This window comes from Acinonyx jubatus, chromosome D1, assembly GCF_027475565.1.
Source record: "Acinonyx jubatus isolate Ajub_Pintada_27869175 chromosome D1, VMU_Ajub_asm_v1.0, whole genome shotgun sequence".
In the NCBI taxonomy this organism is placed as follows: domain Eukaryota; kingdom Metazoa; phylum Chordata; class Mammalia; order Carnivora; family Felidae; genus Acinonyx; species Acinonyx jubatus.
Window position 1 is genome coordinate 103,206,173 of NC_069390.1, and position 27,485 is coordinate 103,233,657.

Sequence of the window (27,485 nt, forward strand, 5' to 3'; positions counted from 1 at the left end):
TTCCCACCAACAGGAGACGCGGAGACTCCCACAAGGAGAGTTTCCAGGATCCTCTAGAGATCGAAAGGTGCGGAAGGGAGGCGGGCGCCTTCCTGGAAAAGAAGTGGGTCGGGCTCAACTGAAAAGCAAGAAGGAGGAGATTCCGGAACTAGATGTAAAAGTCCTTTCTGCCTGGAGCTTTCCGGACCCAATTAGATGTTGGACCCGGTCTGGTTACCCTGGTAACAGGTGTCGCTGTTTGTCAAGGAACCGAGAGAGGAGGTGGGTTCGCCGACCTCTGGAGTGATTGTCCTTTAGTTAAGCTTCCCATTTAGTATAACCCTACTAAAAAAAGAAAAAAAAATAGTTTAACCCTACTATAGTATTCGGAGAACCCAAACCTCCTCTTTGCCTCATTCTGTGGCTGCTGTGGGACGCCTCTCCAGTGGGGGAGGAGGGCAAGGGAGGTGATCTCTAGACACAGATGGTGTATTATTACTTTCATACAGTGTTAACAAAGTGTCCCAGTTTCTCCATATTAATTAATTCTCACAATAACTTATGACATAGGTATTACCGTCATTTTGAGGAGAATTAACTGATGTATATAACCTAATTGCTCAGGGTCACACACCTAAGTTAAGTGATAAAGCTAAAATGGGATCTAGGCATTCCGGCTCCAGCTTTGCCTAAGCTGGAGGAAGCTATGAGGATGTCTCCTGTGGCCCTCACCCCACACACACCTCTGGCAGTTTCAGGACTGGATAGGCACCGGTCAGCCAAAACCCAGGTATTGGAACAAGAAAATCACCCGTAATCCAGACTTTCAATGACTACCCTCAGCACTTGAGAGGGTCTAGGCAGAGGTAAGGACTTGATATCTGAGACGACAACCTGAGAACTTTAAGAAGGGGTGCTAGATAATTAGAGAATAAGGAAAAGAAAAGTGGTGCTGATCCACAATTTGTTAGACACAGGTGCTGACTTCACCCAAACAAGACCTGTTCTTCCTTCTCCAAAAGAAGAAATGAATCACTACACAGACCTTTTTCCCCTTAAGTCATATCTTTCCACAGACTTAAGAGGCCTATTCACCTCAATCATGGAGTCTTCCTCAAAGGGTCTGCTCACCCAAGTTACTCAGTTCTGGAACCTCCTAGACGATCTGGCTGAAAGCAACCCTGAGGGCTACGAGAAGTTTATTCAACAGCAGCTGAAAGAAGGGGAACAGCTCTGTGCCGCCCCAGAACCATGGCTCTGTCTACAAACCAGGATCCTGGTATGTAGAGTTGGTTCCCAGGGATGGGAGGTCTTGACTGAAATAATCCTGGAATAATCAGACAATAACTTACCTTTAGCTATTGCGACTTTAAGAAAACTCGAGGGAAACTACCACTCTGAATGGAGAGTGAAACAGTGTGGAGGATCATGCTGAAGGAGTAAGAATGGGAAGTTCCCACTGGATACATTTTGGAGATCTCACAATAAGCCATTTTCTACTAGAATAAAAAAAAGTAAAATGATTTAACAGAGAATCATAGAGTTGGAGGTTTTTCACCTAAAAAGAACTTAGTTGGCTGAGAGGTAAGGAAGTGGTGAAATAAGGTCAAATTCACCTGGAATAGCTGCTTGGATCAGTGCCCCCTCCTTCCTCCCAGTTCCTCTGGCAGTGGCAGCTGTATATGGAAGGAAAGTCGGTAGCTTGGAGGAAATCAGGTAACAGTACAATGTCTCAGACACAGTTTTGTTTTATTTTTTTTATGGTGAAAAATTTAGATTTAGCTAGCTGGACTCAGTTTAGATGATCCCAATTTTGTTGGCAGCATCCAAAGCATCATAGTCAGGAGCTAGTCGAACATATGCTTTCTTTTCTCCATCGGGCCTGATCAGGGTGTTGACCTTGGCCACGTCAGTGTCATAGAGCTTCTTCACAGCCTGTTTGATCTGGTGCTTGTTGGCCTTGACATCCCCAACGAACACAAGTGTGTTGTTTTCTGTTTTCTTCATGGCTGGCTCAGTAGTCACGGGGAAAGACTGGTCAAGCTTATTTCTCCTGGGGGCTCTGTTAACGAGGATATGAGGATATTCGGGTTGCCTTTGGAGACGCGGTGTCTTGAGCCATTGGAATGTAGGTGATGTGCGGATCTCCTTTGTTTTAATGCCCCTGGATGCCTTTCCGTACTGCTTTCTTGGCCTTCAAAGCCTTTACTTTGGCCTCGGCATTGGGAGAGGCAGGGGCTTCCTTCTTCGCCTTAGGTGCCATCTTTGTGAAAGGGCTCAAACACAGTTTTAATACACAGAATGGCTATTTTGGAGCATAAAATTATCTGAGTTACCTTTAGGCTATGATTAAAAAAACAACTAGGTTTTGAGATATGAAAAATTATTTGCTTTTTAGAAACCAAAGGAAAAAATACTTTTCATCAACCTGTGTCAGTGGAAAAGGATCCCAGCTCCCCAGTCAAACACTCATCCAGTACCTCTAAGTATTGGCAGACCAGAAGATAGGTCTGAAACATCAGGTACATAGAATTATGGGAGATTAAGCATATTTTAAAAACTTTATTGGGAATAAGCATGTACCAGATTTTACTTGGTAAAAGGCAGTATAAGTAAAATATTTTATTTGGTTGTAATGTAGTTAATAACTAATAAGCACTTTTATTTATATAAATGTGGTTCAATTTTTCTAATAATAATCCATATAAAATGCCCAGAAATGCCCTAATGGAAAATTTGTGTATATAGCAACTGTGTGATTACCTCTGAAAAATACAGGAGTACTTTATACTTTCTAGTTTTATCAGGATTATGGCTTAATAAATTAACTGACAGTACCATTAGTGAAATGAGTTGTCTTCATTTCACACCCTCTGAATTACACACACAGATGTTTATACAGTCATCGATGTGGCCTACAATCCTGATGTTCTCCAGGCAGCAGACAAGGACCAAGTGAAAAAAGATCAATTAATACAGATGGCCATGAAATGCATTGAGGAAAAACTCCAATTCACTCTCTCACACTCTTACAGCATTACTAACTTTAGAATAAAAGGAAGCATTCAAAGGATGAAACAAAATCTGTTGAGAATGCAAACTGACCCCACAGATTTAAGAGAGAAAATGAAAAAGGGTAAGTTAAGAAATGTAAGTGGAAAACTTAACTGATTTAAAATTGTTTTTGCATCCTGTGTACATTTTGCAAACTAGAAATCTTGATTTTAAAAGAGAAACTTAAGATAGAAAAATAGAAAGATTGGGCATTAGAAATATTAGCATGTCCTTAAAGATTTTTCAGTACTGCAAACTTTTTAACTAAGTTCTTTGGTTTAAGATTCCCAAACTAATTTAGCTTCAGCTTTATCTGTCATTTTGGCTAACACCACACACACTAAAGCTCATAGTATTTTATGTTGTTGATTAATTTTTTTTTAATTTCATTCCCCCCCCCCCGCCTTTTATTTTCCTGAAGAACTAACCCTTGAACAGATAAGTAGTACTGTGAGCAATCCAGACGACTTCCAACTTTTATTGCCAAAAGATGAAGTTTCAAGCAAAACAAGGTGTCTGATAGAGGAGATTTCCAGTACAGAGAGCCAGGTAGAGATGAAGGAACCAGCCTATGAATTAAAAATTGTGGCTGATCAGAATGAGAAACCTCTGAAAATTGAAATAAAAGTTGAATTACCTGGTATTAATTCCGCATCTCTCTGTGACCTTAGTGTTTCTGAGGTAAGTCGAGTAGGTAATACTATAAATTTGTGTCAGTCAACATTTACTATAATGCACTCTAGTAACAAACTGCACAATCTCAGTGGTTTACAGCAGTTTACTCAGCTTACATGTCACCCAGTCCTCTGCTCCAGGGTCTTGCACATTTCAAGATACAGGTGAAGGGGTAGGTCCTATCTGAGACATGCCATTCTCATGGAAGAGGGAAAATACAAACGGGTAACTCATGTAATGGCTCCTAAAACTTTCTCTCAGACATAGAATATATCACTTTTACTCCACATTCTGTTGGCCAAACTCAGGTCACAAGGCCAAATCCTACATCAATAGGGCTAGTAAGAATATTCTCACAGGAATTCAAATGGCAAGGATGTATAATCCTCTAACAAGAGAAATAATTGGTTGAAAATAAAACTTAGTCCTATTTCTCAGTCCTGACGTTGTAGAATTCCTGGGCTCTGTATATTCTCTTTTAATCCTACTTACAAACTGGGAAATTCTTTTCTCAGCTCATCTCTTTTTGTAGTAGCTTATTAAATGTAGCCAGTAAGACTAATGCATGCTACCAACATTCTATTTTCACACTTCTTTACCTAAAGACACAAACCAGGTACACGTTACTTGTCTTTCAAATTATTGTGATAGTTTTACCTAAGACCTTTATCATCACTGTTAAAACCTGGATCACCGTTTTTCCTATCGCTGATAAATTTTCCTTGCTGTTTCCTGGTCAGTCACAAAGTCAATGCCACATAATCTGGGGACAGCAACAGCTGTTTTATGGCACCATAGCAGTGAACTTTTGATGTATTGAGGAGCAATAACAATCCCAAAACCTCAGGGAGCTACAACAGCAACTTTACAGTTTATTGCCAAGTCACATGGCAGTAAATGGGATCCTCATTTTATGAGAAAGGTATGAATAACTGGGAATAATCCCCAGTAACACATATTTTAACCAAGAAATCCTTTCTATTTTCATCTTTGTTATTCTTAGGATGACTTATTGATTGAGGTCCCTGAGAAGTACAGATTATATCTGAATCTTCCAGCATCTGTGGATACTGAAATGACTACAGCAAAATTTATCAAAGAGAAAGCTACATTAATCATCATAATGCCACTGGTATAAGTCAAGAGCATCATCTCCTTTTGGGTTTTCAGTGCTACAGGCATGTGAAGGATAGGACCTTCATTATGGGTGAAGAGGTAGTGGTTTATCCTCAATACTGGTTTCATGTTTCCTAAGAGTTCTTTTGGATGAAATGAGATTTTCTCATCATGTTTATACTTTTTTTTTAACTCCCCTCACACTTGGCTAGAAGCAGAAACTATTAAAACAGTATTGCTATACTTGTTTTGAAGCTATTTCTAATGGTCTTAAAAGTAACAAACTTGTCATTTAGGAAAATCCTGTTTCCAAGTAAATTGTGAGAATTCCTGGTTTACTGGTTGAAATTCTGGTCTCTAGTAAATGTTTGCATCAGGAAGAAATCCCAGACTATGTAAATTTTTTACTACCAAGAACTGAAGCAGTTCCTCCAGCTATAAAGATACAGGGCCAATGTAAAAATATGCAAACCTATGCTTCTGTGAACCTCTGTACTTCTATAAAATAGCCCTGATGGTAGGAATGCAAGCTACTCAGACCTTTTAACATCAAAAGGACTTGTCTTGGATACAGTGATGCAGTAACAGCAGCTGGGTGTTACTGCACCTAAGACGCAAAACAATCTAACCTTAAGAAAAAGGAGCTGACTTCGGGACATGTGCCTTTCTCCTAAGAAGATAATTTTAAGCGGCACCTAGGTGGCTCAGCCGGTTAAGCATCCGACTGAATTTCAGCTCAGGTCATGATCTCACGGTTCAGGAGATCTGCACTGATAATGCAGAGCCTGCTTGGGATTCTCTTTCTCCCTCTCTCTGCTCCCTTTGTCCCCAGATAAACATAAAAAATGATTTTAAGACAGAAGTGATGTGTTTCTCAACTTCCATGCATCTAAGTTGTCATATGGTTGTTCAACACAAAGATACCAACTTTCCAATTTATAGCCCAACAATGTTCACATCAAACTTTAAACATCCTTGATCATTTTGTATAAATACATCTTCCTTGTAAGTTTCTAGTTCAACATAAGGTCTTTAAAGTCCTGGTTAATTTTAAAGCTTTTTATTTATTTTTAAGTATTTTTCTTAGTAATCTCTACACCCAACGTGGGGCTTGAACTCACAAGAACAAGAGTCACATGCTCTTCTGACTGAACCAGCCAGGGGCCTCTAAAGCTTTTTAACTTTACACACTAATAAAGTGTCAGGGCACCTGGGTGGCTCAGTAGGTTAAGTGTCCACCTCTTGGTTTTGGCTCAGTTCATAAGCTCAGTTTGTGTGTTCAAGCCCCATATGGGGCTCTGTGCTGACAGTGCAGAGACTGCCTGGAAGTCTCTCTCTGTCCCCTCTGTTTCTGCCCCTCCCCTGCTCGCTCTCAAAAATAAATTTAATAATAAAAACACGAATATAGTATATGTAATATAAACAGTTGATACCGTGATATTTAAAAACAAATATAATTCTCCTAAACCTGGTTGGATTTGAATTCTCCCAGCAATAGGATAATTTACTGTCTGAAAATTTTCTAGAGCTGTGTAATATGATGTCCTAAAGTTAACACACCTAGTATATTTCCATCCTTCAAAAAAAGTTGGAATGCTTCCCACCTTACCTTTCCATATCATCTCTCCGGCTGGTTAACTTTTTTTTCAGACCAGGCCTGGGGTTCCTGTAACTTCACTCACAAACCTCAGGATCGGTGTCAACTATCTAACAGGGCCAGACTATGCTTTCACCTTGCTATGTGCTGCACCCCACCACAAGGTGCTTTAGAACTCCTTGAGCTTGAAGTGTTAGATTATATTCTGCTAAACTCAGTCCTTTATTTTACCAATACTGTATGCTTAAAATGCGTTACTATTAAGAGTGTACACATACATAGCTATCCCTGGCCTTAATCATTTAATGTGAAAAATAATTACCAACAGATCAAAAATTAGACAAGACGCATTGAAAACATATAGTTTAATTTTTAAATAATTTCAACCAAAACTTTTTTTTTCTTTCAATTCTGGTAAGAGAAATAGACTGAGTCCAGATTTAGGTTATAGCTCAGATTAATTTTTAACTCAGTAATTCTTATGAGAAGACAACCTTTTATTTTTCTTTCAAGGGAAAAATAGAGCCATAAGCATTTGCCAAGAATGAATTATCTTTGAAGTTTCATGTATTTGAACCAGATGTGCCTCATACTGATGGTCCCTCGTGATAAACTTGTTCCTTCTGCATAATCTTCAATTCAAGCTAACATTACTAATTACTGAAAAATCAGATTAATGAATTGTTTTCATAATAATACAGCAAGGGAAATATTTCTGGAATATATGCAGTGTTACTTGTGCACCATGTAACAAAGAACATTTAGAAATAAATTCAACACCAAAAGACCTAAATTTCGGGGATTGTTCCACACAAGAAAACACTGATCAGATTGATTTTAAATTATCATAAACAATTCTAAATATTTATTAAAACACATCAATTCAATAGAAAGTCTGGAATTGTGATAATGTTCCCAGTTCATTTTTATTATCCTGAAGATCACCTCCTACTCTTCTCCCCCACAAGAAGAAAGGCAAATCATAACAAAATGGAAAAAAAAAATGTTTAGGCTGATCGGGTAGCAAGCAACCTAAACAATTTTTTTTTTCTCTCCAATAGGATTTTAGGACTTTCATATTGTACATGAGACAACACTGGGTGGAAAAACACAGAACACTTTTTTTTTTGTACACACTGAACACTTCTTACTCTATCCAAGTAGAAGTGACCACTTGGCTTCTAACCTTTCAGCACTCCCAACTGCTTACCAGTGTATCTCTTCCCTCTTCTTTTCAGACAGGTCTTGGTGATAAACGGAATTTGGCACCCATCTCACTAGAAACCATATTTTACATATGTACACTATTCCACAGTTACTTGATATAATTTTCCAATATTATTTGAGTAACAGATTCTGGCAATTAAGTTCATTTGTCAGTAACCACCAGTTAATCATGGAGGAAGAATTCTACTTTCACAACTTCTCTCTGTTAAATTCTATAAGCATATTCTTTTATTTGGAGTTAATTGTAAATTCTGCTTTCAGAATTACACATGTAAGTTGTTTAAATAAATACCCACACAAATTCTCATTTATACCAAGTAGCTGGTTTATATTTATATCTTCCATCTTAAGAGGTGAAAACAACCATTTTGGAATTCATAGAAAAATAAACAAAGAACACTCAGTTGCAGAAGTGTAAGAAAATGTTAACTTTTAAAATGTCACTTATTTTCCTTAAAGTTCTCTACCCTTCCCATCCACGATAAACCAAGATCATGTAACAGGGTTAAATTCCAAAATCAATCTTTAATTCAAACCCTTTCTCTAAGAGAAAGGACTTCTCTCTTTCCTTGACTTCTCTTTCCCTCAAATGAAGCAAAACATGAGGCAATTAAATTTCAAAACCTCAAGGTTTCATCCAGATTACTTTTATGTATCTGTTTCAGTAGGGAACCACAATTCTACCCCTGCATTTCCCAGTGGAAGTACTTCTCACCAAAGGGCTAGGCCACATGTTCTCTTGACTAGGAATACACAGCTCAAAATCTGGTGTTTATTAAATGTGTACAATATGTAGGTGTAATTGGCATTTAAAAAAATTCAGTAATGCCCATTACAAATAACTTATCTGGACAGACTCAAAAATAACTGGTTAACTTCAAAATAAAAAGAACCACTTGCATAATAACATATTTGTATCTTGATAAGAATGAACCACTGTGACCTGGGAGAGTCTAGAAATTCTTGGGTTAATTATAACAACATGGTGATAGGTTTTTCAAGGTACTTTCTAAACTCAGCAAGCCACTGGGCTCCAACTGCTCCATCCACAACCCGATGGTCACAACTGAGTGTAACAGACATCATGCTAGCCACATCAAATCTAGAAAAAGATAAAAACATTATTAGGTATTCTGAAAGCAATTGCTAATTTTTAGCCAGTAACCAGCCCAAATGCCAACTCCTACCCTGTAATTCCAACCAGATACTATTATTTTCCACTTACTCGTTATGTACTATATACCTCTAGCTCAACCTCCAGCCTGACAGACCAAACAGCCATCTGGAGCATAGGTTGGCAAACTACAGCTCACAGGCCAAATCCCGCCAAATGCATTGACGTAGTGCCTCTGTCTGCTTTCACACTACCACGTCAGAGTATTTGCAACAGAGACCATATGACTCAGAAAACCTAAAAGATTTACAACCCGGCTCCACAAAAACGTATGCTGATCCCTGACCTGTGATAACTCAGCCTTCCCATCTCATATAGGATTAACTGCATTTAGTAAAAGAAAAATTGCTGCTCTGAGAAACTTCATTCTAGACTTGTATCTGACTCTACCTGAAGCTCCAACAATTATGAAACTGAGACTCAAAAACAGGTATAATGGAATGCAAATGAGCTTACAACTCCCTCTTTATTTTGGTACTTACCCTTTCTCATTATCTGCTGGAACCAGTCTATCCTCTGAAGCACCAATCGCCAAAATACATGCTTGAGGTGGGTTAATAATAGCAGAGAAGTTCTTAATTCCAAACATCCCTAAATTAGATATTGTAAAAGTACCACCCTAGAAGAAAAGAGATTAAAAATAGATGTTAATTGCTTCTCAACATAAAAAAAAAAGACAAAATGTTACATGAAAAGACCTTAAGATCATCTTTAAGAAAGGCCTATGAACTACCATTTAAAAAAAAAAAGGAAAGGAAAATGGTAAGCGCATGAATACACATATCAGAACATCAAGTTGTGCAACCTGAATGGATATAATTCTTATTTGAAGGGGCGCCTGCGTGGTGCAGTCGGTTAAGCGTCCGACTTCAGCCAGGTCACGATCTCACGGTCTGTGAGTTCGAACCCTGCGTCGGGCTCTGGGCTGGTGGCTCAGAGCCTGGAGCCTGCTTCTGATTCTGTGTCTCCCTCTCTCTCTGCCCCTCCCCCGTTCATGCTCTGTCTCTCTCTGTCTCAAAAAAATAAATAAACGTTGAAAAAAAAATTAAAAAAAAAAAAATTCTTATTTGCTATTTTTTTTTTTTTTAATTTTTTTTCAACGTTTATTTTATTTTTGAGACAGAGAGAGACAGAGCATGAACGGGGGAGGGTCAGAGAGAGGGAGACACAGAATCCGAAACAGGCTCCAGGCTCTAAGCTGTAAGCACAGAGCCCGACGCGGGGCTCGAACTCACGGACGGTGAGATCGTGACCTGAGCCGAAGTCGGCTGCTTAACCGACGGAGCCACCCAGGCGCCCCTCTTATTTGCTATTTAAATACAATAAAGCTGAAAGTGGGGAAAAAGGCCTGAATGGAATACACTTTAATGAAAATATACAAGCATTACAATATGAACAAAAGTCAGTTGTGTGCCTTTTGAAAATTGCTGGAAAATGTCTTATTTTCAGCTTCCGATAGGTTATTCACTTTTTATTTTCAGGGCCTTGTGTCCATGAGAATACAAGGCATAATCAAAAGGTGGAAAATGCAATAAAAGCATTATGCTGCCCTTAAAAATAACGTAATTCTTAACATTCAGAAGGTAAATAAGTAATACTGTACCTGGAACTCATGAGGCTGAAGTTTACCCTCTCGTGCTTTGGTTGCTAAAGAAACAACATCATTAGCAATGGCTTCCAGTCCTTTTATATGTGCATTAAATACAATAGGTGTAATGAGTCCTGCAGGAGTGCTGACTCCAACACTGATATCGACTACATGATTTCTATTGCAAAAGAAAAAAGAAAAGGACACTTCAATAATCATCAACAATATTAAGAGCTTATGTGTCAGGTTAAGCAAGAATATTGATATTTATCTCAGTCTGGCCTACTGTTCAGCCAGAGAGATATCTCTTCTGGTGTTGACATTTTCCTATGCCCTTTCCCTAACTTGGACTTTTTGCAAATGGACAAGAAATGGGGTTGGTTACACATAACCTCCAACTGCCTCCCACTTGCCTTGACTGGCAGGTGGAAAATGCCCAGCATTCAGTGAGAATTAAACAAGAACTCAAAGAACTCCCTGGATTTTGAGATGCAGTGGACTGGCTGGAGCTGAGCCTCTAGGCAGAGCTTGAGCAGACGGAAGGAAGAGTGGAGGGAGAGTACTGCACCGTGGGAGATCAGAGCTCAGGATGTAGGATGGTGGTGTCTCAGGACAGAAAAATAGGATTCCCAATCTGTATTATGCCACAGGTACCTTTGCATCTGTGTCCTTTCTCAGAGTATGTATTTTTAACAAAGAAAATAAAATACTCAAATTACAAATAACAAAAAAACACAACCAAACAAAAAGCCCCAACTATACGGAAATTCAATTACCAAACTATTCAAAAAACAAAACTGCGGGCACCTGGGTGGCTCAGTCGGTTAAGCTTCCGACTTCGGCTCAGGTCATGATATCATGGTTTAGGGGTTTGAGCCCCAGCTCAGGATCACTGCTGTCAGCCTGTCAGTGCAGAGCCTGCAGCCTACTTCAGATTCTGTCTCCCTCCCTCTCTGCCCCTCTCCTACTTGAGCTCTGTCTCTGTCTCTCAAAAATAAATAAACATTAAAACATTTTTTAAAAAATTGTGACACATGTGCTTCTGTATTAATAAGATCAGGCAAGAGGTCTAATAATTGCTACAATTTTGAAGTAGTGATAAGCAAAAACCACTTTTAAGACTCCTGCAACAAAGCTGTGATATGAAAATAGGTGATTTTTACTGGTCACCAGCACAAGTACTGTTAATACCTCTTTGATTTGTTCTCTACATTTACAGTAAGAGGAAATGCCAAATTTCAGTTAGAGGTTAGTGGAAAGGAATGACTTTTTCCCCCTCAGCCAAGTTCCCAAACTCCCAAATTGTATCCACAGCCTCCTTGGGGTCTGTGTAAGGGCCCGTGCTGATGTATTCTGCAATTGAGAAAAAGTTAAAACTTCACAGGAAGAACTCCAGCTATTTCTAGGCACAAGCTTTAGAATATTATGGTATGGTACCAAATCCCTCAAAGTGCCCAAGCTGAGCCCTCAAAGTGCCCAAGCTGAGCAGGGCAGTGGGATTGTCACTTGTAAACATAAGGATGTGCTCTAATGATAGTGTGTGACTATCACAACTGGGCTCTAGCCAAGGAATGACATAACGAACACTCCTTTCTTAACTACCCTGTCCTCCTAAGCGAGTAAGCATGGTGTTTCTCACCTTGTTCACTGATGAATATAGCCAACAGTACATGTTCAATAAATATCTGTTGAATGGCTATATAAACAAACAGATGAAGGGCATTTGGTAGGAATCAATGAACAATTCATAGAACTTGCCCTGTAGCCTTGATCTGTTCTTCAAAGAAGTGTTTTCTTCAAATACTCTTAAAATGTGAAACATTAATTTACCCTATGACCCAGCAATTCTACTCCAAGGAATGAACCCAAGAAAAATAAAAATGTAGGTCAACACAAAGAATTATACACATATGTTCATAACAGCTCTCTAGAAGATACATCTTTGTCTTAATCCCAGAATCTATCAATGTGATCTTATTTAGTAAAAAAGATCTTTGCAGATTTAATTAGGATCTTGAGATGAAATCATCCTGGATTATCTGGGTGGGCCCTAAATCCAATGCCAAGTACCCTTGTAAGAGACAGAAGAGAAGACATGGACACAGAGGAGAAGGCCATGTGAGGATGCAGGCAGAGGTTAGAGTTATGCAGCCACAAGCCAAGGAATGCCCAGAGCCACCAAAACTGGAAAAAACAAGGGAAGATTCTCCCCTAGAGCCTATGGAGGGAGTGCAGCCTTGCTAACACCTTACTTTTGGACTTTTGGCCTTCAGAACTATGAGAGAATAAATTTTTCTTTTAAGCCACCAATTTTGTAGTCATTTGTAACAGAAGCCCTAGGAAACTAATATAGTCTATAAGGCATAGTAAGACCCTCAGATGTCCTCCCAGAGGGGGATGGCCAAGGAAAAAGCATGAGTAGGTTACTGTGACATCTGACAGGACTGAAAAATGGCTTAGAGTTCTCCTGGGAACTTTCAGAAAGAACTGATGGTGAGTACATAGAAAACTAGCTCCTTTTTAGGGAACCATTAAGATCAGCCTGGTCACTATTCACAGCATATTACATCTCTTAGTCATAAATAATATTTTTATGGGCATAAAAATATTAATACTGAATACTGATTTATCCAATATTTGTGCTGTAATCAATTTGATAGGATAATGGGGTGTGTGTGTGTGTGTGTGTATACGGAAAGTATAACAAAGCTAAATCTTAGCCTTCCTTAATACCAATGAGTTGATAAAGAAAATGAAAAACCCATAAAAGGCAAATGAACAATGTTTTTTAGAAATACAAAAGTAAACACCAGGGGGAAAAAAAAACAGTTTAAAAGTTGTATTTGCCTCTTGGGAGTAGACCTCAGATTAAAAGTTGAGTAGGTTGGGGTGCCCAGGTAACTCAGTCGGTTCAGCATCTGACTTCAACTCAGGTCATGATCTCGCAACTTGTGAGTTCGAGCCCCACATGAGGCTCTCTGGTCTCAGCACAGAGCCTGCTTTGGATCCTCTGTCTCCCTCTCTCTGCCCCTCCCCTACTCACTCTCTCTCAAAAATAAATAAAAATTAAAAAAATTTTTTTTTACCATACAAAGCTTGAGCACTGGGTGTTATATGTAAGTGATGAATCACTAAATTCTACTCCTGAAACCATTCTTTCATTATGTTAACTAACTTGGATTTAAAAAAAAAAAAAAAAAAAGTTGAGTAGGTCACTGTAAGCCAGGGAGCAATATTCTAAAAAAAAAAATTTTTTAATGTTTTATTTTGAGAGAGAGAGAGAGACACACAGAATACAAGTGGGGGAGCGGTAGAGAAAGAGGGAGAGTTCTGAGCTGTCAGCACAGAGCCTGGCATGGGGCTCAAACTCACAAACTGTGAGATCATGACCGGAGCCAAAGTCAGATGCTTAACCAACTGAGCCACTCAGGGAGCAATATTCTAATGTATACACTCTTATTTTAATAAAAATTAAATAATAACATAAAAGAATCTACATAGTACAAGCCTAGGCACAGGAGTCAGAATCCTGGTTCCAGTCACAGTTTTGCTACTTCCTAACAAATTAATCCAAGGAAAGTTATTTAACTCATTGAGCTTCAGGTTTCTTCACCTGTAAAATGGAAGTGAAAGTCCCTAATTCATAAGGTGGCCATAAGGATTAAAATGAGACAACATGTGAAAGACAGCACCATGCCAGTCACATGCTACCATATACTTTTTTTAAAATGTTTATTTATTTTTGAGAGATTAAGAGAGAGAGCACACGAGCAGGGGAGGGGCAGAGACAGGGAGACAGAGGATATGAAGTAGGCTCTGCACTTCAGGAAACAATATTAGTTTCCTGAGACGCAGAGCTCAAACCCACGAACCATGAGATCATGACCTGAGCCGAAGTCAGATGCTTAACTAACTGAGCCACACAGGAGCCCCACATAATATTAACAAATATGTTTCTTGGTACTGTTTTCAATTTGCCTTCATTAAAGTTCAGCAGAATTAACTGGTAAATAAAAACCATTTCAACCTTGCTTTCTAAAGTTTGTTATCAACTTTAATTATTCATATCTGTAAATTTACCTTCCTTTCCTACACTCAAAGAATTTGTAGTTCTTCCTAACTGAACATTACCTCATCAACAGTTTAACATTGTTTTCAATCTGTTTTGCCTATGGAAGTCATCTCCCTCCTGTATTCCATTTCTCTGCACCCCCTATACTCCTAGTTCTACATGAGAAACCACAAGAAAACTGCTGATGGATATACACCTTCCCCAGCAGTATCTTACTTACTGTCTTATAACTGTGTCCAGCCAAGAAGAATTGGCTTCAGGAACTTTTAAACATGCCAAAGCTGAAGCTTTTATGATGAAGTCATTGACAGAAATTTTGCTTCTCCCTTCTAACATCTGCAAAGACAAGAAACCATCGTATTTTCTTCAATTCTCTTCCTGAACACTGAAACTATATCACCTGGCAGGGGATGTGAGAGGGGCAAACACAAATGTCCTGAGGTATAAAGGATGAAATGAAACTAAATTTGGTTGTTTCAACTTTTTTAACGTAGGTCTTTTCAGCCATAAGTTTCCCGCTAAGCACTCCTTTAGCTGTGTCCCATAAGTTATGGTATATTAAAAAGGCCGCCTTTTTCACTTATCTCAACAAAATCAAAAGTTGGTTCTTTGAAAAGATCAACAAAATGATAAATGTTTAGCCAGACTGACAAAGAGAAAAAGAAGACTCAAATTCCCAAAATCAGAAATGAAGTAGAGGACATTACTATATGCCCTACAGGAATAAAAAAGATTACTGGTAATACTATGAACACCTATATGCCACAATTAGCTACCTTTGAGAAAAATTCCTAGAAAGACAAAAACTACCAAAACTGAATCAAAAAGAAATAGAACCTCTGAATAGATCTAGAGCTAACAATAAAGAGACTGAATGATAATTTAGAAACTACCCACGTAAGACAGCCTAGATCCAGACGGCTTCCCCAACTGGTGAATTCTGCCAGACATTTAAAGAAGAATTAGTATCAATTCTTCACAAACTCTTCCAAAATAGGGAACACTTCCCCACTCATTCTAGAGGTCAATATTAATCCAATACCAAAACCACACCAAGATATAATAAAAAAACAAAACAACCCAGAAAAAACAAAACTACAGACAAGTATAACTTATGAATATAGATAACAAAAACTCTCAAAAAAACTCTAGCAAACCAAATCCAGCAATACAAGAAAAGGATTATTCACCATGATCAAATGGGATTTGTCCTAGGAATGCAAGGATGGTTTAACATCTGAAAATCAATTAATCTAATAATGTCCTAATGGAATATAGGACAAAAATCACACAACCATCTCAACAGACACAGAAAAAGCAGACAAAATTCAACCACCACTTCATAAAACTAGGAAAAGAAAGGAAGTTCCCCAACCTGATGATAAAACAGATCTACAAAAGCTCATAGTCATCATCATCATACTTTAGTGGTAAAAGACTTACATCCCCTTAAGATCAAGAACAAAACAAAGACGTCCACTTTACCACTTCCAGTCAACATTTTGCTAGCCAGAGAAGCCAGCCAGAGAAGTTGCCCAAGAAAAGGTATCCAAATTGGAAAGGAAAAAGTACAACTATGTTTGCAGATGACATGATTTTGTATATAGAAAATCCTAAGGAACACACTAAATAAAAAATAAGGTTGTAAGATACAAGATCAATATACAAAAATCAATGGTATTTCTATACAATAGCAGTAAACACAAAATTTATAATAGTATTAAAAAGAATAAAATACATAGGAACAAATTTAACAAAAGAAGTACAAAAACTTACACTCAAAAAATTATAAACATGATTGAAAGAAATGAAAGACCTAAATAAATGCAAAGATACCCCCTGTTCACGGAGTGGGAACACTGTTAAGAAGGCAATACTCCCTAAGTTGATTTATCGATTCCATGAAGTCCCTATCCCTATAGGAAATATCCAAAACAGGCAAATCTAAGATGGAAAGTAGGTAAAAAGTTGTCTAGGGTTGGGATGAGGGATGAGGATGAGAGGGGTGGGGTGGGGGGCTATGGCTAAGGAGAGAATGGTTTCATTTTGGGGTGATAAGAAGGCTCCAAAATTTATTGTGGTGATGGTCACAGAATTCTGAATATACTAAAAGCCACTGAATTATAAACTTTATATGGGTGAATGGTATTATATGTGCATTATATCAAAATAAAGCTGTTTAAGAGAAATGAATAAAATATTACATTGGACATATATTTTTCACGCCTGATTTTCAAATAAATTATAAAATAGCTTTAACATTTTGACAATGAAAGTAAGCAATCAACTTTAACCTCTGTGCCAGTTAAAAAGCTCTGTTAATGCTTCATTGCTTCATTCTTTCATGCATCTAATATTTGAGTACTCCGTTCAGACATAAAGCTCTAAAGCCCTGGATATAAAGCAGTGAAAAAAATGGGTAAAAATTCTACTCTCAGGGGGCTTACTTTTTTTTTTTTAATGTTTACTTATTTTTGAGAGAGAATGCACGTGCACAAAAGGGAAAAGGGCAGAGAGAGAGGGGGACAAAGGATCCAAAACAGGCTCTGCGCTGATAGCACAGAGCACAATGTGGGGTTCAAACTGTCAAACTGAGAGTTTGTGACCCAAGCTGAAGTCAGACGCTTAACCAACTGGGCCACCCAGGTGCCCTGGGGAACTTAACAATCTAAAGGGGTGGATAGATAATAAACATACAGCATGTAAAATAATGTTACATGATAAAGAAAAAAAATAGAGGAAAAAAACTAGGGGGAGAAGTGACCACTCACCCCAATCCTCTTCCCTTAATTTTAGAATAAGGTGACCAGGAAAGACTAGAGAGGGTGATATTGAGTCAGATCCTTACGGTGGTAAAGGAGGAAGCCAGGTAGATGCTAGGGGGTGAATATCCCATGCACAGGGAACAGCAAGTACAAGGGGCCTCAAGTAGGAGTACACAGGTGGAACGTCAAGGAACAGCAAGGCAACCATTGTTTTTGCAGCAGAGTGAACAAGTGGGAAAAGTAGTAGGAGGTCAGAAAGGCTACAGATAACCTGTGTAAGGCGCTGAATGCTGTTCTAATGCCCTCAGTGCCACTGGCTTTTACTTTTCACTTCTTTGAAAACATCTTTCATATCCCTCTCCTACTCCATTCTTAATGCAACTGTCTAGTCCAGACCCTTATCATGCTTACAGGACAAGCATAACTAGTCTCTGCCATTAAAGCACACCACTATATATCTACCTAGACTAAACTTACTTAAAATATTGCTATCATCATGTCACTATTACTGGTTTCTTCATGTCTAATTCATCAAGTCCAAATTGTTCTGCTTGTAAACAAGGTCTTCCCTAAACCAACAACTGCATACCCACCCTAGAAAAAGGTAGTCTCTCTTCCACATCTGCAATACTTACTTCCTTTCTTGAAAGCATTTTACCTCTATGGTATTCCATCATTAGAATGAACTTTCTACAACTTCTTTGCAATTCAAACACATACTATTCTACATGGCTTAACCAAGTTTTTCTTACACCACTGTGAATTCCCCAACTACTTTTACTGGGTTCCTCCTCTGAATTCCTAGAACACTTAACCCATACAACACAATTTAGCAGACAAAGGACATTACCATAAAGAGACTGATGTACAAATAAGTATTTTTACTTTAATAAAAATTGCCTTCTCTGTTTTTCACATGCGTTATCTCAATTAGATTATAAACTGAAACTCATGGAGAAGGACTATACCTTATTCTATCTTCCCAAAAGTGCCTTATACTAAACACTAAATAGGTAATTGGTACTTAACTGCAAACACAGAGTAAACATACTCTTATCTAGCTTATCTTATCTAGCTTCATGGGATCACAGTGACTGAGCTAGGCTACAATGGATCCAAGGCAAAATCAACTTTAAATAATAAGCTTTAATCAAGGATTAGAAAATGAAAATTGTCCAAGATATTCTCTTGGCAAGTTAAAATTATGAAGACACCATTTTCCAACATCAACTGGCATACTGGAACAAAAAATATGGGCAAAAATGTATATATTTAGTGGGGAAATACAAGCATTTTAGAATTTACAGAGTTGGAATTTCCAGACCTTTTACCTTATTAAGTTCTTTCCGTACCAACAAAACTTCTCCCATATTTACGTCAATGGAAAGGTAATAATGAGGTATGGTTTGCTTAGACTGCATTAACCGCTGTGCAATAACCTAGAATCAAAGACATTAAAACATCACTTGTCTTAAGTGGTTCTCTTCTTTATTACCTAATTCAGGACTCTGTTTGCCCCTTTACTAGCTCCCTGGTAATGCTTACCTCAAGCATTATAACTGGAATATGGAGGACTGCACCGTAACCTGGGCCCCTTCTAGTGGTGTTTAATCAATATATGTTTGTTTTTCCCAAGTATCTAATTGGCCAAAGCAAACATCTTAAACTAGTCATCTATGATTCCCAACTAAAAAAAGTCTCTGTTAGTGTTTCAAACCATGAATGCAATTAAACAATCAGAGTAAAGACGCCCCCTATGGTGCTGGTTGCAGATTTAGGGTAATATTCTTACGCGACGAATGTTGCTGACTGGGACATCTGTGAAGACACCTGTGGGAACGGGTGCCACTCCTGGACCCGGGGCAGGCACAGCAGCTGCTGGAGCCTATGAGGAAGTAAAAAAGCTCTTAGTAACTGACTCAATCCTGGCATATACAACTGGGACAAGTCAGTGACTCTACAGATGGCAAAGTACAAATTAGAAGACTTACAGAAAATAGCTATTTCTATCTCAAGGGAGCAAAAGGGACTCATATTTGTACTGTGCTTACACAACAGTTCTGATTTTGATTTTTATACTTAGAATTCTGTAATCATGTCTTAAGTATCATTTTTCTTTGTTCAACGATTAGTTTGTCAAAATAATTTTGTATCTGAAAAATTACCTTCAAGAAAAACAATCAAAGCATTCTTAAACTGAAAGAAGTAGACATAAACATACACAAGGTAATTATTTTTCTGGACAGTGTTAAAAAACAATGACAAATCTTTCATTTTAAAACAAACATCTAAATAACTAAATCATTTTCCTTACTTTTAGCTAATAATCTTAACAATTTAAATCAACTAAACACTAGTTGATTGGTTATGTGGATTTAATCCCTGTGTGGAATAATTAACCACATAAAATTCAAACTCTATTCAACCAATTTGTAAGCATGCTTTTAAAAACAGAGCCAGTCAGGGATGCCTGTGTGGCTCAGCCAGTTAAGCATCCAACTATAGTTCAGGTCATGACCTCACGGTTTGTGGGTTGGAGCCCCGTGTGGGGCTCTGTGGTGACAGCTCAGAGTCTGGAGCCTGCTTCAGATTCTGCTTCCATCTCTCTCTGCCCCTCCCCCATGCTCGCTCGGTCTCAGAAATAAATAAATCATTAAAAAAAAAAAAAATCAAAATAGGGCCTGAGTGAGAAGGAGGGTTTGTTAGGAAAAATTCAGTACCACTGGAAAAAAAAATTGGAATGCGTGTCAAGGTAGCATTATCATCTTTCCTTTTTTTTCCTTTTTAATGTTTGTTTATTTTTGAGAGAGAGCGCACATGATCAGGGGAGGGGCAGAGTGAGAAGGGGACAGAGGATCTGAAGCAGGCTCTGCAGTAAAAGCAGTGAGCCCGACGCGGGGCTCGAACTCGTGAACTGTGAGATCATACCTGAGCTGAAGTTGGACGCTCAACCGAATGAGCCACCCAGGCAGGCGCCCCTCATCTTTCCTTGTGAATGGTGAATGATAGCACATTCATATCTATATAGTGCTAGCCAGTGAAATTAGGCAAAACACAATTCTGGTCAAGCTATTTCATTCATAAATAATGTATGAAAGGGTCTAACAGGTTGGACAAAACATTTTGCAGGAACAAAGTGCCAAAAAAAAAAAAGCCAAATGTAACTCACAGGAGCAGCTTTAGTAGGCACAAAAGAGTCGATATCCTTCTTGATGATTCTGCCTTCTGGTCCCGTCCCTGGAAGAGACGCATAAATATCACACATGTGACAGCACACCACTGGTTCCTCTGGGATATCGACACCGTGATCCTGAAGTGCAAGTTCCTAAGGGTTCTCTACCAAAGACCCTCTGAAGTGGCCACTGCTCTACTCCTGCACCTTAAAGTTCTCTCTAAAACAATAGCAGCTTTTATGCAATTATTAATTTTGATTCACAGAGTGCTCTTGTTTGAGCTGTAGCCGTTCTTTTCTTAATTACTACAGCAAATGCTCCGTTAGGCGAATGTGATAACCGCTACGCTATGGAAACCCTGTGGCAGCAAATGCTCTTTGTTAAGTATTTCTCTTTCAGAGTTTTGTATCAGTTGTTCTTCATTTTTTCATGTCCTTTACTTTTAAATTGGGAAGTAATGGCATATGGCTAATGCTGAATACAATTTATACCTCCAAAACAAAGTCTAGCTGCCTCTTCTCCTAGGCAGCTCCAAAAAAACCCTTTCTGAATCTTGAAATGGATCTCGTTTGAGTTCTAGATTCGTTTGATCGTAAAGAATTCCCTTTGTACAGAGTCGACAGGACAACTAGTTCAGATAATTTTTTCACCCCAAAATAGCTTGAATAACTCTCAGCTGCGATGATCTTATCTCTAGAATTGTTTCTTCCTCGTGTGGGCTCCATCACTCACAGCTCTGTCACACTTGCCAAGGCTCTAACCTGGCCTATGTCAGAGGCCTGGGAGTGAAGTGTGTGCAATGTCACACGTGAGGAAAATTCTTTAAAATCCTCTCACAACAGGCTGAGTTTTATTTTCACTCAATTTCCTTCCTCCACCCATCCACAACCAATCAACTTTAACTTTAGACCCAAACAGATTCCTGAACCTTAATTCTAAGGACATTCAGAATTTAGTTATTTAAAATACCTTTTATACTGGCCCACTTCTAGAAAAAATTTGGTCAAATTGATTCATCTTCCCCCAAGGCAGACTTTTAAAAGGATTCTTGTTGTACGCAGTTCGTCCCAACTCCTTTCCTTCATTATGAAAAATGAGTTGGCTAGGATTGTGCTTATCCTCACCCGGAGCTCTAGAACAGAGGTAGCAGTACCCCTATTAGATTCTCCTCTTTTATAAAAGACAGAACCCATAACCTCCCATTACCACCAAGGCTGATCTGGACACCACAGCCCCTTGAGAGGAGGAGACCTACAGAATCACCTGCCTTTGGTTGGGCTTCAGCCACCCTCAAGAAATTCCCATTAGGAGTCAGCTGAAATCTTTTAAATGTTTCTGTCCATCTCCCTACAGAGGCACAACAGGCCATCATAAAGCAATATGGTATAAAGGGAAGAACACCGGGCTAGGAGGAAAAATGCAGGGCCGTGTCAGATAAAAATTAGACACAGCCTCTGTGCTGGTCTTTTTAGTCTCATCTATAGGACACAGGTTATAATGCCGGCCCCTGCTCAAAGGAATGTGTGAACACTGAAGATCAAATGGGATAGTGATGTGAAAGTGCTTTGCCTCAAAGAAATAGAAAACAAACATGGGGACCTGGGAGACAAATCAAACTTGGACACTAGGGTTTAGGCTTTAAAACGGTTTCTGTCTGGGACACCTGGGTGGTGCCTGTCAGCACAGAGCCTACTTGGGACTCTCTCTCCTTCCACTCCTCCCCTGAGCATGTATACGCTCTCTCTCTCAAAACAAATAAAAATAAACGTAAAAAAGAAAGTTTCTCCCCAAATGAATACAAGTAGTCATATTTGCTAAGTCATTTGTCCCTCCAAGAAGGGGGGGGGGGGGAAACTAGAGGTTGAGTTCAACAGTTCACAGCCAAGGATTTAAATAACCATGCCTTCTTACTGAAATCTCTATCAAATAAATACTCTTAACAACAAGATTTGGAGCTTCTGGGTTGGTGAACACATCAATGTGCTAGAAGGGCAGTCCTCCGAGCGAGGGCATGCAAGCTTTGCACCCCCCCACCACAAACCACTCCTCGTCCTATGCATCTCTTCTACTGACTGCCCCTGCACATCCTTTACAGTAAACCAGTAAGTACAGTGCTTTCCTGAGTTCTGTGAGTCGTTGTAGTGAATTTTCATACCTAAAGTGGGGTCTTGGGAAGTCCTGACTTACAGCCAGTAGGTCTGAAGTATGGGTGGTCCCTGGGACCTGTAACTGGCATCAGAAGTGGGGCTCTCTTGTGGGGCTGAGCCCTCAAGCCTGGGGGGCCCAATGCTAACTCTGGATAGTGTCAGAACAGGATTGAAGTGTTGGATACCCAAATGGTGGCAGAGAATGGATTGTTGGTGTGGAAAAAAAATACATTTGATGACAGAGAGGTGTCAGAAAACCCCACACAATCACTGATCCTCTCAGCTCGCTTATTCTAGACCATTCCTTCCTACTGCAAAATTTCTTCAGTCTCAACAAGACCCCCCCACTCCACTGACTTGACCGCTCCCATCATCTACCATCTCCCTATCCCCTACACTTCCTCACCCAGGAACGGGTGGATCACGGTTATAGTCACTCCCTGGTCAAAATCTAAAATGTCTGCCGGTTCAAGGGAAACAAAAGCAAATATGAACTACTAGGACCTCATCAAGATAAAAAGCTTCTGCACAACAAAAGAAACAACAAAACTAAAAGGCAAGTATGGAATGGGAGAAGACATCTGCCAATGACATCTGATAAAGGGTTAGTATCCAAAATCTATAAAGAGGTTATCAAACTCAACACTCAAAAAAATAAATAATCCAGTTAAGAAATGGGCAGAAGAGAGGAGCCTGGGTGGCGCAGTCAGTTAAGTGTCCAACTCTTGGTTTCGGATCCAGTCACGATGTCACAGCTCATGGATTTAAGCCCCACATCGGGCTCTGCGCTGGCAGTGTGGAGCCTACTTGGGATGTGCTCTCTCTCTCTTTCTCTCTCTGACCTTCCCCGGCTCATGCTCTCTCTCTTTCAAAATAAAAAAAGAAAAAAGAAAAGGGCAGAAGACATGAACTGACATTTGTCCAAAGAAGATATCCAGATGGCCAACAGAGACGATGCTCAACATCACTCATCATTAAGAAAATACACATCAAAACCACAATGAGATAACACCTCACACCTGTCAGAATAGCTAAAATTAACAACAAAAGAAACAACAGGTGTTGGCAAGGATGTGGAGAAAGGGGAACCCTCTTACACTGTTGGTGGGAATGCAAACTGGTGTAGCCACTCTGGAGGAACATGGAGGTTCCTGAAAAAGTTAAATAGAACTACCCTATAACCCAGCAATTGTACTACTAGGTATTTACCCAAAGGATACAAAAATACTGATTCGAAGGGGCACATGCCCTCTGATGTTTATAGCAGCGCTACCGACAACAGCCAATCTATGGAAAGAGTCCAAATGTCCATCGACTGATGAAGATATAGTATATACATAAATGGCGTATCACTCAGCAATCAAAAAGAATGAAATCTTGCCATTTGCAACAACGTGGATGGAGCTACAGTGCATTTTGATAAGCAGAACAAGTCAGTCAGAGAAAAACGAATACCATATGATTTCACTCATATGTGGAATTTAAGAAACAAAACAGATGAACACAGAGGAAGGGGAAAAAAAAGAGGAAAGCAAACCATAAGAGACTCTTAACTATAGAGAACTGTGGGTTGATGGAGAGAGGTGGCCATGGGATAGGCTAAATGCAAGATGAGTATTAAGGAGAGCACTTGTTGGGATGAGCACGGGTATTATACGTAAGTGATATAATCATTAAATTTTACACCTGAAACCAACTTTACCGTGTATGTTAACTAACTAGAATTTAAATAAAAACTTGAAAAAAAAGGTCTGCCTTCTCAGTGCCAGCATCAGAGTAGCTTAATGCTGTTGGGGACAAAAAAAGTACACACTTAGGTGACTGATTATACTCTAAATTCAGAGCCACAAACCTGAAATAGACACATAAACTGCCCAGAAACTAAGTTATATTTCCTTCGAATTCACTCTCCCTGAGAATACTACCTAACAAATTCTCTAACTGCAAACCTCCCCGTACTCAGTCTCCAGCCGATACCTTCACTTCAGACTTTCTTGATCAAACTGCAGCAATCAGAGTTATTCTCCTCGTCCTCCACCACCAAGCCTATAAATCCACCCCCTATTCTCCTCTCTCCTATAAAAATAACACAAAATGTCCTTAATTCCTATCAAAAGCCAATCCTTTCCTTCCTACATTTTCAAAAACTGTTTCTTGCCAAATTATTCTGCCCTTTCCTTACCATCTATTTATCCCTTTCTATTAGACCACTAGTTCTCACCAACACAATTTTGCCCCCCCGGGGGACATGTGGCAATGTCTGAAGTTGTTTTCCGTTGTTACAAGTGGGCGATCCTACTATGAATAGTGGGTAGAAGCCTAGGATGTTACTGAGCATCCTACAAAACACAAGACACCTCCCCCCCCAAAGAAAAATTATCTGGTCAAAAATATCAACTCTGCCACAGTTGAGAAACTCCATACTAGACCTCTTCTACTATCACTCACTCTCAAAAGCCCTCTCTTGAGCCCATATTCTCCTAAGCTACGTCCTATTTCTATGCCTTCCTTCATAGTGAAGCTTCTTAAATGACTTGTCCACAAAGCTATCTCCACTTCTCCATCCATATTCTACTTTTCGGCTCACTCAGACTTCCACCACACCTTTCTTTTGAAGTAACTGTTGTCAAGTCCCCATGTACCATCCTTGACTAAGTTCTGTTGATTCTGTCAAAAATGTATCTTGAAGCTGTCCATTTCTTTCCATTTTCACTGTCACCATGCTGGAAAAGTCACCACTGTCAGCTCCAGCAAAAGCCTCTTAACAGGGACCTTGGCTTTCACTTGACCCATCTGCATAAAGCAGCTAAAATGATCTTTTAAAAATACTTCCCTATTGGAGCGCCTGGGTGGCTCAGTTGGTTGAGTGCCCAATTCTTGATTTCAGCTCAGGACTTGATTCTGAGGTTGTGGGATCGAGCCCCATGTCAGGCTCTGTGCTGAGCATGGAGCCTGCTTAGGATTCTTTCTGTTTCTCCCTCTGCCCCTCTGTCCTGCTCCACTCTCTCTAAAATTAAAACACACACACACACACACGCACGAAGAAACCAAAAAACCTGTCCTTATTTTAATCTTTTAGTGGCTTCCTACTATGCTTTAATAAAATTCCAATTATACAATGACCCATAAAGTGCTCCTGCTTCTCGCCCCTGTACTTCTTTCCAACCTCACCTCCTTCCACTAAACCCTCTGCTCACTATGCTCCATGAACACTGGCCTCCTCTATGTTCCTCAGACGTGCCAAGCTCTCTCCCACTTCAGATGTGTACTACTGGTCTCTCTGTGCCCAGTTCTTCACATGGTTGGCTCACAGCTGACTCCTCATCTTTCAGGTCATATCAAATTTCACCTCATCAGAAAGATCTTTCCCAACCACCATGTCTAAAAGCAGTCATGACTGCACATATATTCACCTTGTCACTGAATAGTGTATCACTTGGTTTCTTTCTTGGCATTCATCTTATGTAATAATAACAGGTTGTTTTCATTTTTATAGCTAATATCTCTATATGCTGTCTATGTGCAGGCACTCTTTGTTAACTTAGTTAATCCTCAAAACCTGTAAGCCATTATTTTTATACAGAAATGAAGAAACCGAAACATAAAAGGTCATAAAGCTAGAGTACAGGAGAGCCAGGATTCGAACCTGAGCATTCCAGCTCTGGAGCCCATACTCCTAACTACTAAGCTGCATTCCCTTTCTGTTCACTTAACTCTTTATTGTTGGTAATACAGGCATCTGAAACTGAAATCTTGTCTGTCTTATGAACAAGTGTTAGTGCACAGACAACACTCGATGAATTTTAAATACTGGTAAATGAATCACCTAACTCTAATTGCCTGATTAAGAACATGGGGATTTCCCCACTCACATCTTGTGTATGGCAGCCAATGTTGCTAAGTATCTCATAAACGGTCCTTCTTCACTTGTCTAAATTCTTCAGATATAATTATTAATACAGCCCCTCCTCCCCTTAAAATCTATTCCAACTTACTTTGTTAATTCTAGTCCCAAATAACATAAAAAAGTGGCCATATGCCATTGAAACAACATGAAGACGGAAAAAAGCATCTTAAAATATTATAAAAATCCTCTGAGGTCCAAAAGTTACAACATTCTATTCTTATTCTTTGGGGACTGGCTTGCCTTCCAAGCATGAAACAAAAGCCAGCAGACAGATGATAACCAGCACTGAATGCCCACAGCCAGACAACTGGGAAAATAACCAGTATCTAGACTCAAATTGCAACTTTACTACTTAACATAACATAAAGGGAGATCCCTTAAGAGTATCTTCCTGGGGCACCTGGGTGGCTCAGTCAGCTAAGCGTCTGACTTCAGCTCAGGTCACGATCTCACAGTCCGTGAGTTCGAGCCCTGCGTCAGGCTGAGTGCTGACAGCTCAGATCCTGGAGCCTGCCTTGAATTCTGTGTCTCCCTCTCTCTCTGTCCGTCCCCTGCTCATGCTCTCTCTCTCGCTCTCTCTCTCCTTCAAAAATAAATAAAAATTAAAAAAAAAAAAAAAGAGTATCTTCTTATCCAAAAAATGGTGAATGAGAATTCTTATTTCAAGAAAAGAAGTGCTAAATGTGGTAATTCAGTGACTAGCTCATAGCAGAAGCCATCAAACCAGGCTTCAGGATTAGTAATTTCCACTTTGTTCAAGTAAGTACACTAATTACCTTACATTTAATTTTAGCTCAAAGACATTTATTTAAATGCCAGGCAATAATATTAATATGAACAGAACTAACATTTGTTGAGTACCTATTATACTCTAGATATTGTCTTAAGCCCTTTGCCTGTTTTAACGTACACATTATTTCAGTTTTACAGATGGAAGAGCAGATGGTTTAAGTAATTCATCTATAGACATACACAAGTAATTCATCTAAAGCCATATTACACAGAAGATGA

The 27,485-nt window shown here is 39.2% G+C and overlaps 2 protein-coding genes across 4 annotated transcripts in view; one reads left to right on the forward strand and one right to left on the reverse strand.

Annotated features, from left to right (window-relative positions):
- Positions 1-27: 27 nt before the first annotated feature.
- PIH1D2 (PIH1 domain containing 2) lies at positions 28-5,172 on the forward strand. Of its 3 annotated transcripts, none has more exons than XM_053204115.1 (6): positions 28-261; positions 951-1,258; positions 2,378-2,501; positions 2,870-3,115; positions 3,455-3,714; positions 4,712-5,172. In XM_053204115.1, exons 2-6 carry the CDS (start codon positions 1,007-1,009, stop codon positions 4,844-4,846), a joined length of 1,017 nt encoding a protein of 338 aa, XP_053060090.1. In that variant the 5' UTR covers positions 28-261; positions 951-1,006; the 3' UTR covers positions 4,847-5,172. The 3 variants fall into 3 exon arrangements, with proteins under 3 accessions (XP_053060090.1, XP_014937919.2, XP_053060091.1); XM_015082433.3 differs by having other exon boundaries at positions 1,040-1,258; XM_053204116.1 differs by having other exon boundaries at positions 1,056-1,258.
- DLAT (dihydrolipoamide S-acetyltransferase) overlaps positions 5,173-27,485 on the reverse strand; it is a 31,196-nt gene continuing 8,883 nt past the window's right edge. Inside the window, exons 8-14 of the mRNA XM_015082417.3 lie at positions 20,417-20,484; positions 19,040-19,132; positions 18,579-18,686; positions 14,703-14,818; positions 10,426-10,588; positions 9,305-9,441; positions 5,173-8,750 (exon numbers count right to left, since the gene is read on the reverse strand). Coding sequence (XP_014937903.3) covers positions 8,621-8,750; positions 9,305-9,441; positions 10,426-10,588; positions 14,703-14,818; positions 18,579-18,686; positions 19,040-19,132; positions 20,417-20,484 — 815 coding nt within the window. The 3' untranslated portion in view covers positions 5,173-8,620. The remainder of the gene's footprint in view (positions 8,751-9,304; positions 9,442-10,425; positions 10,589-14,702; positions 14,819-18,578; positions 18,687-19,039; positions 19,133-20,416; positions 20,485-27,485) is intronic.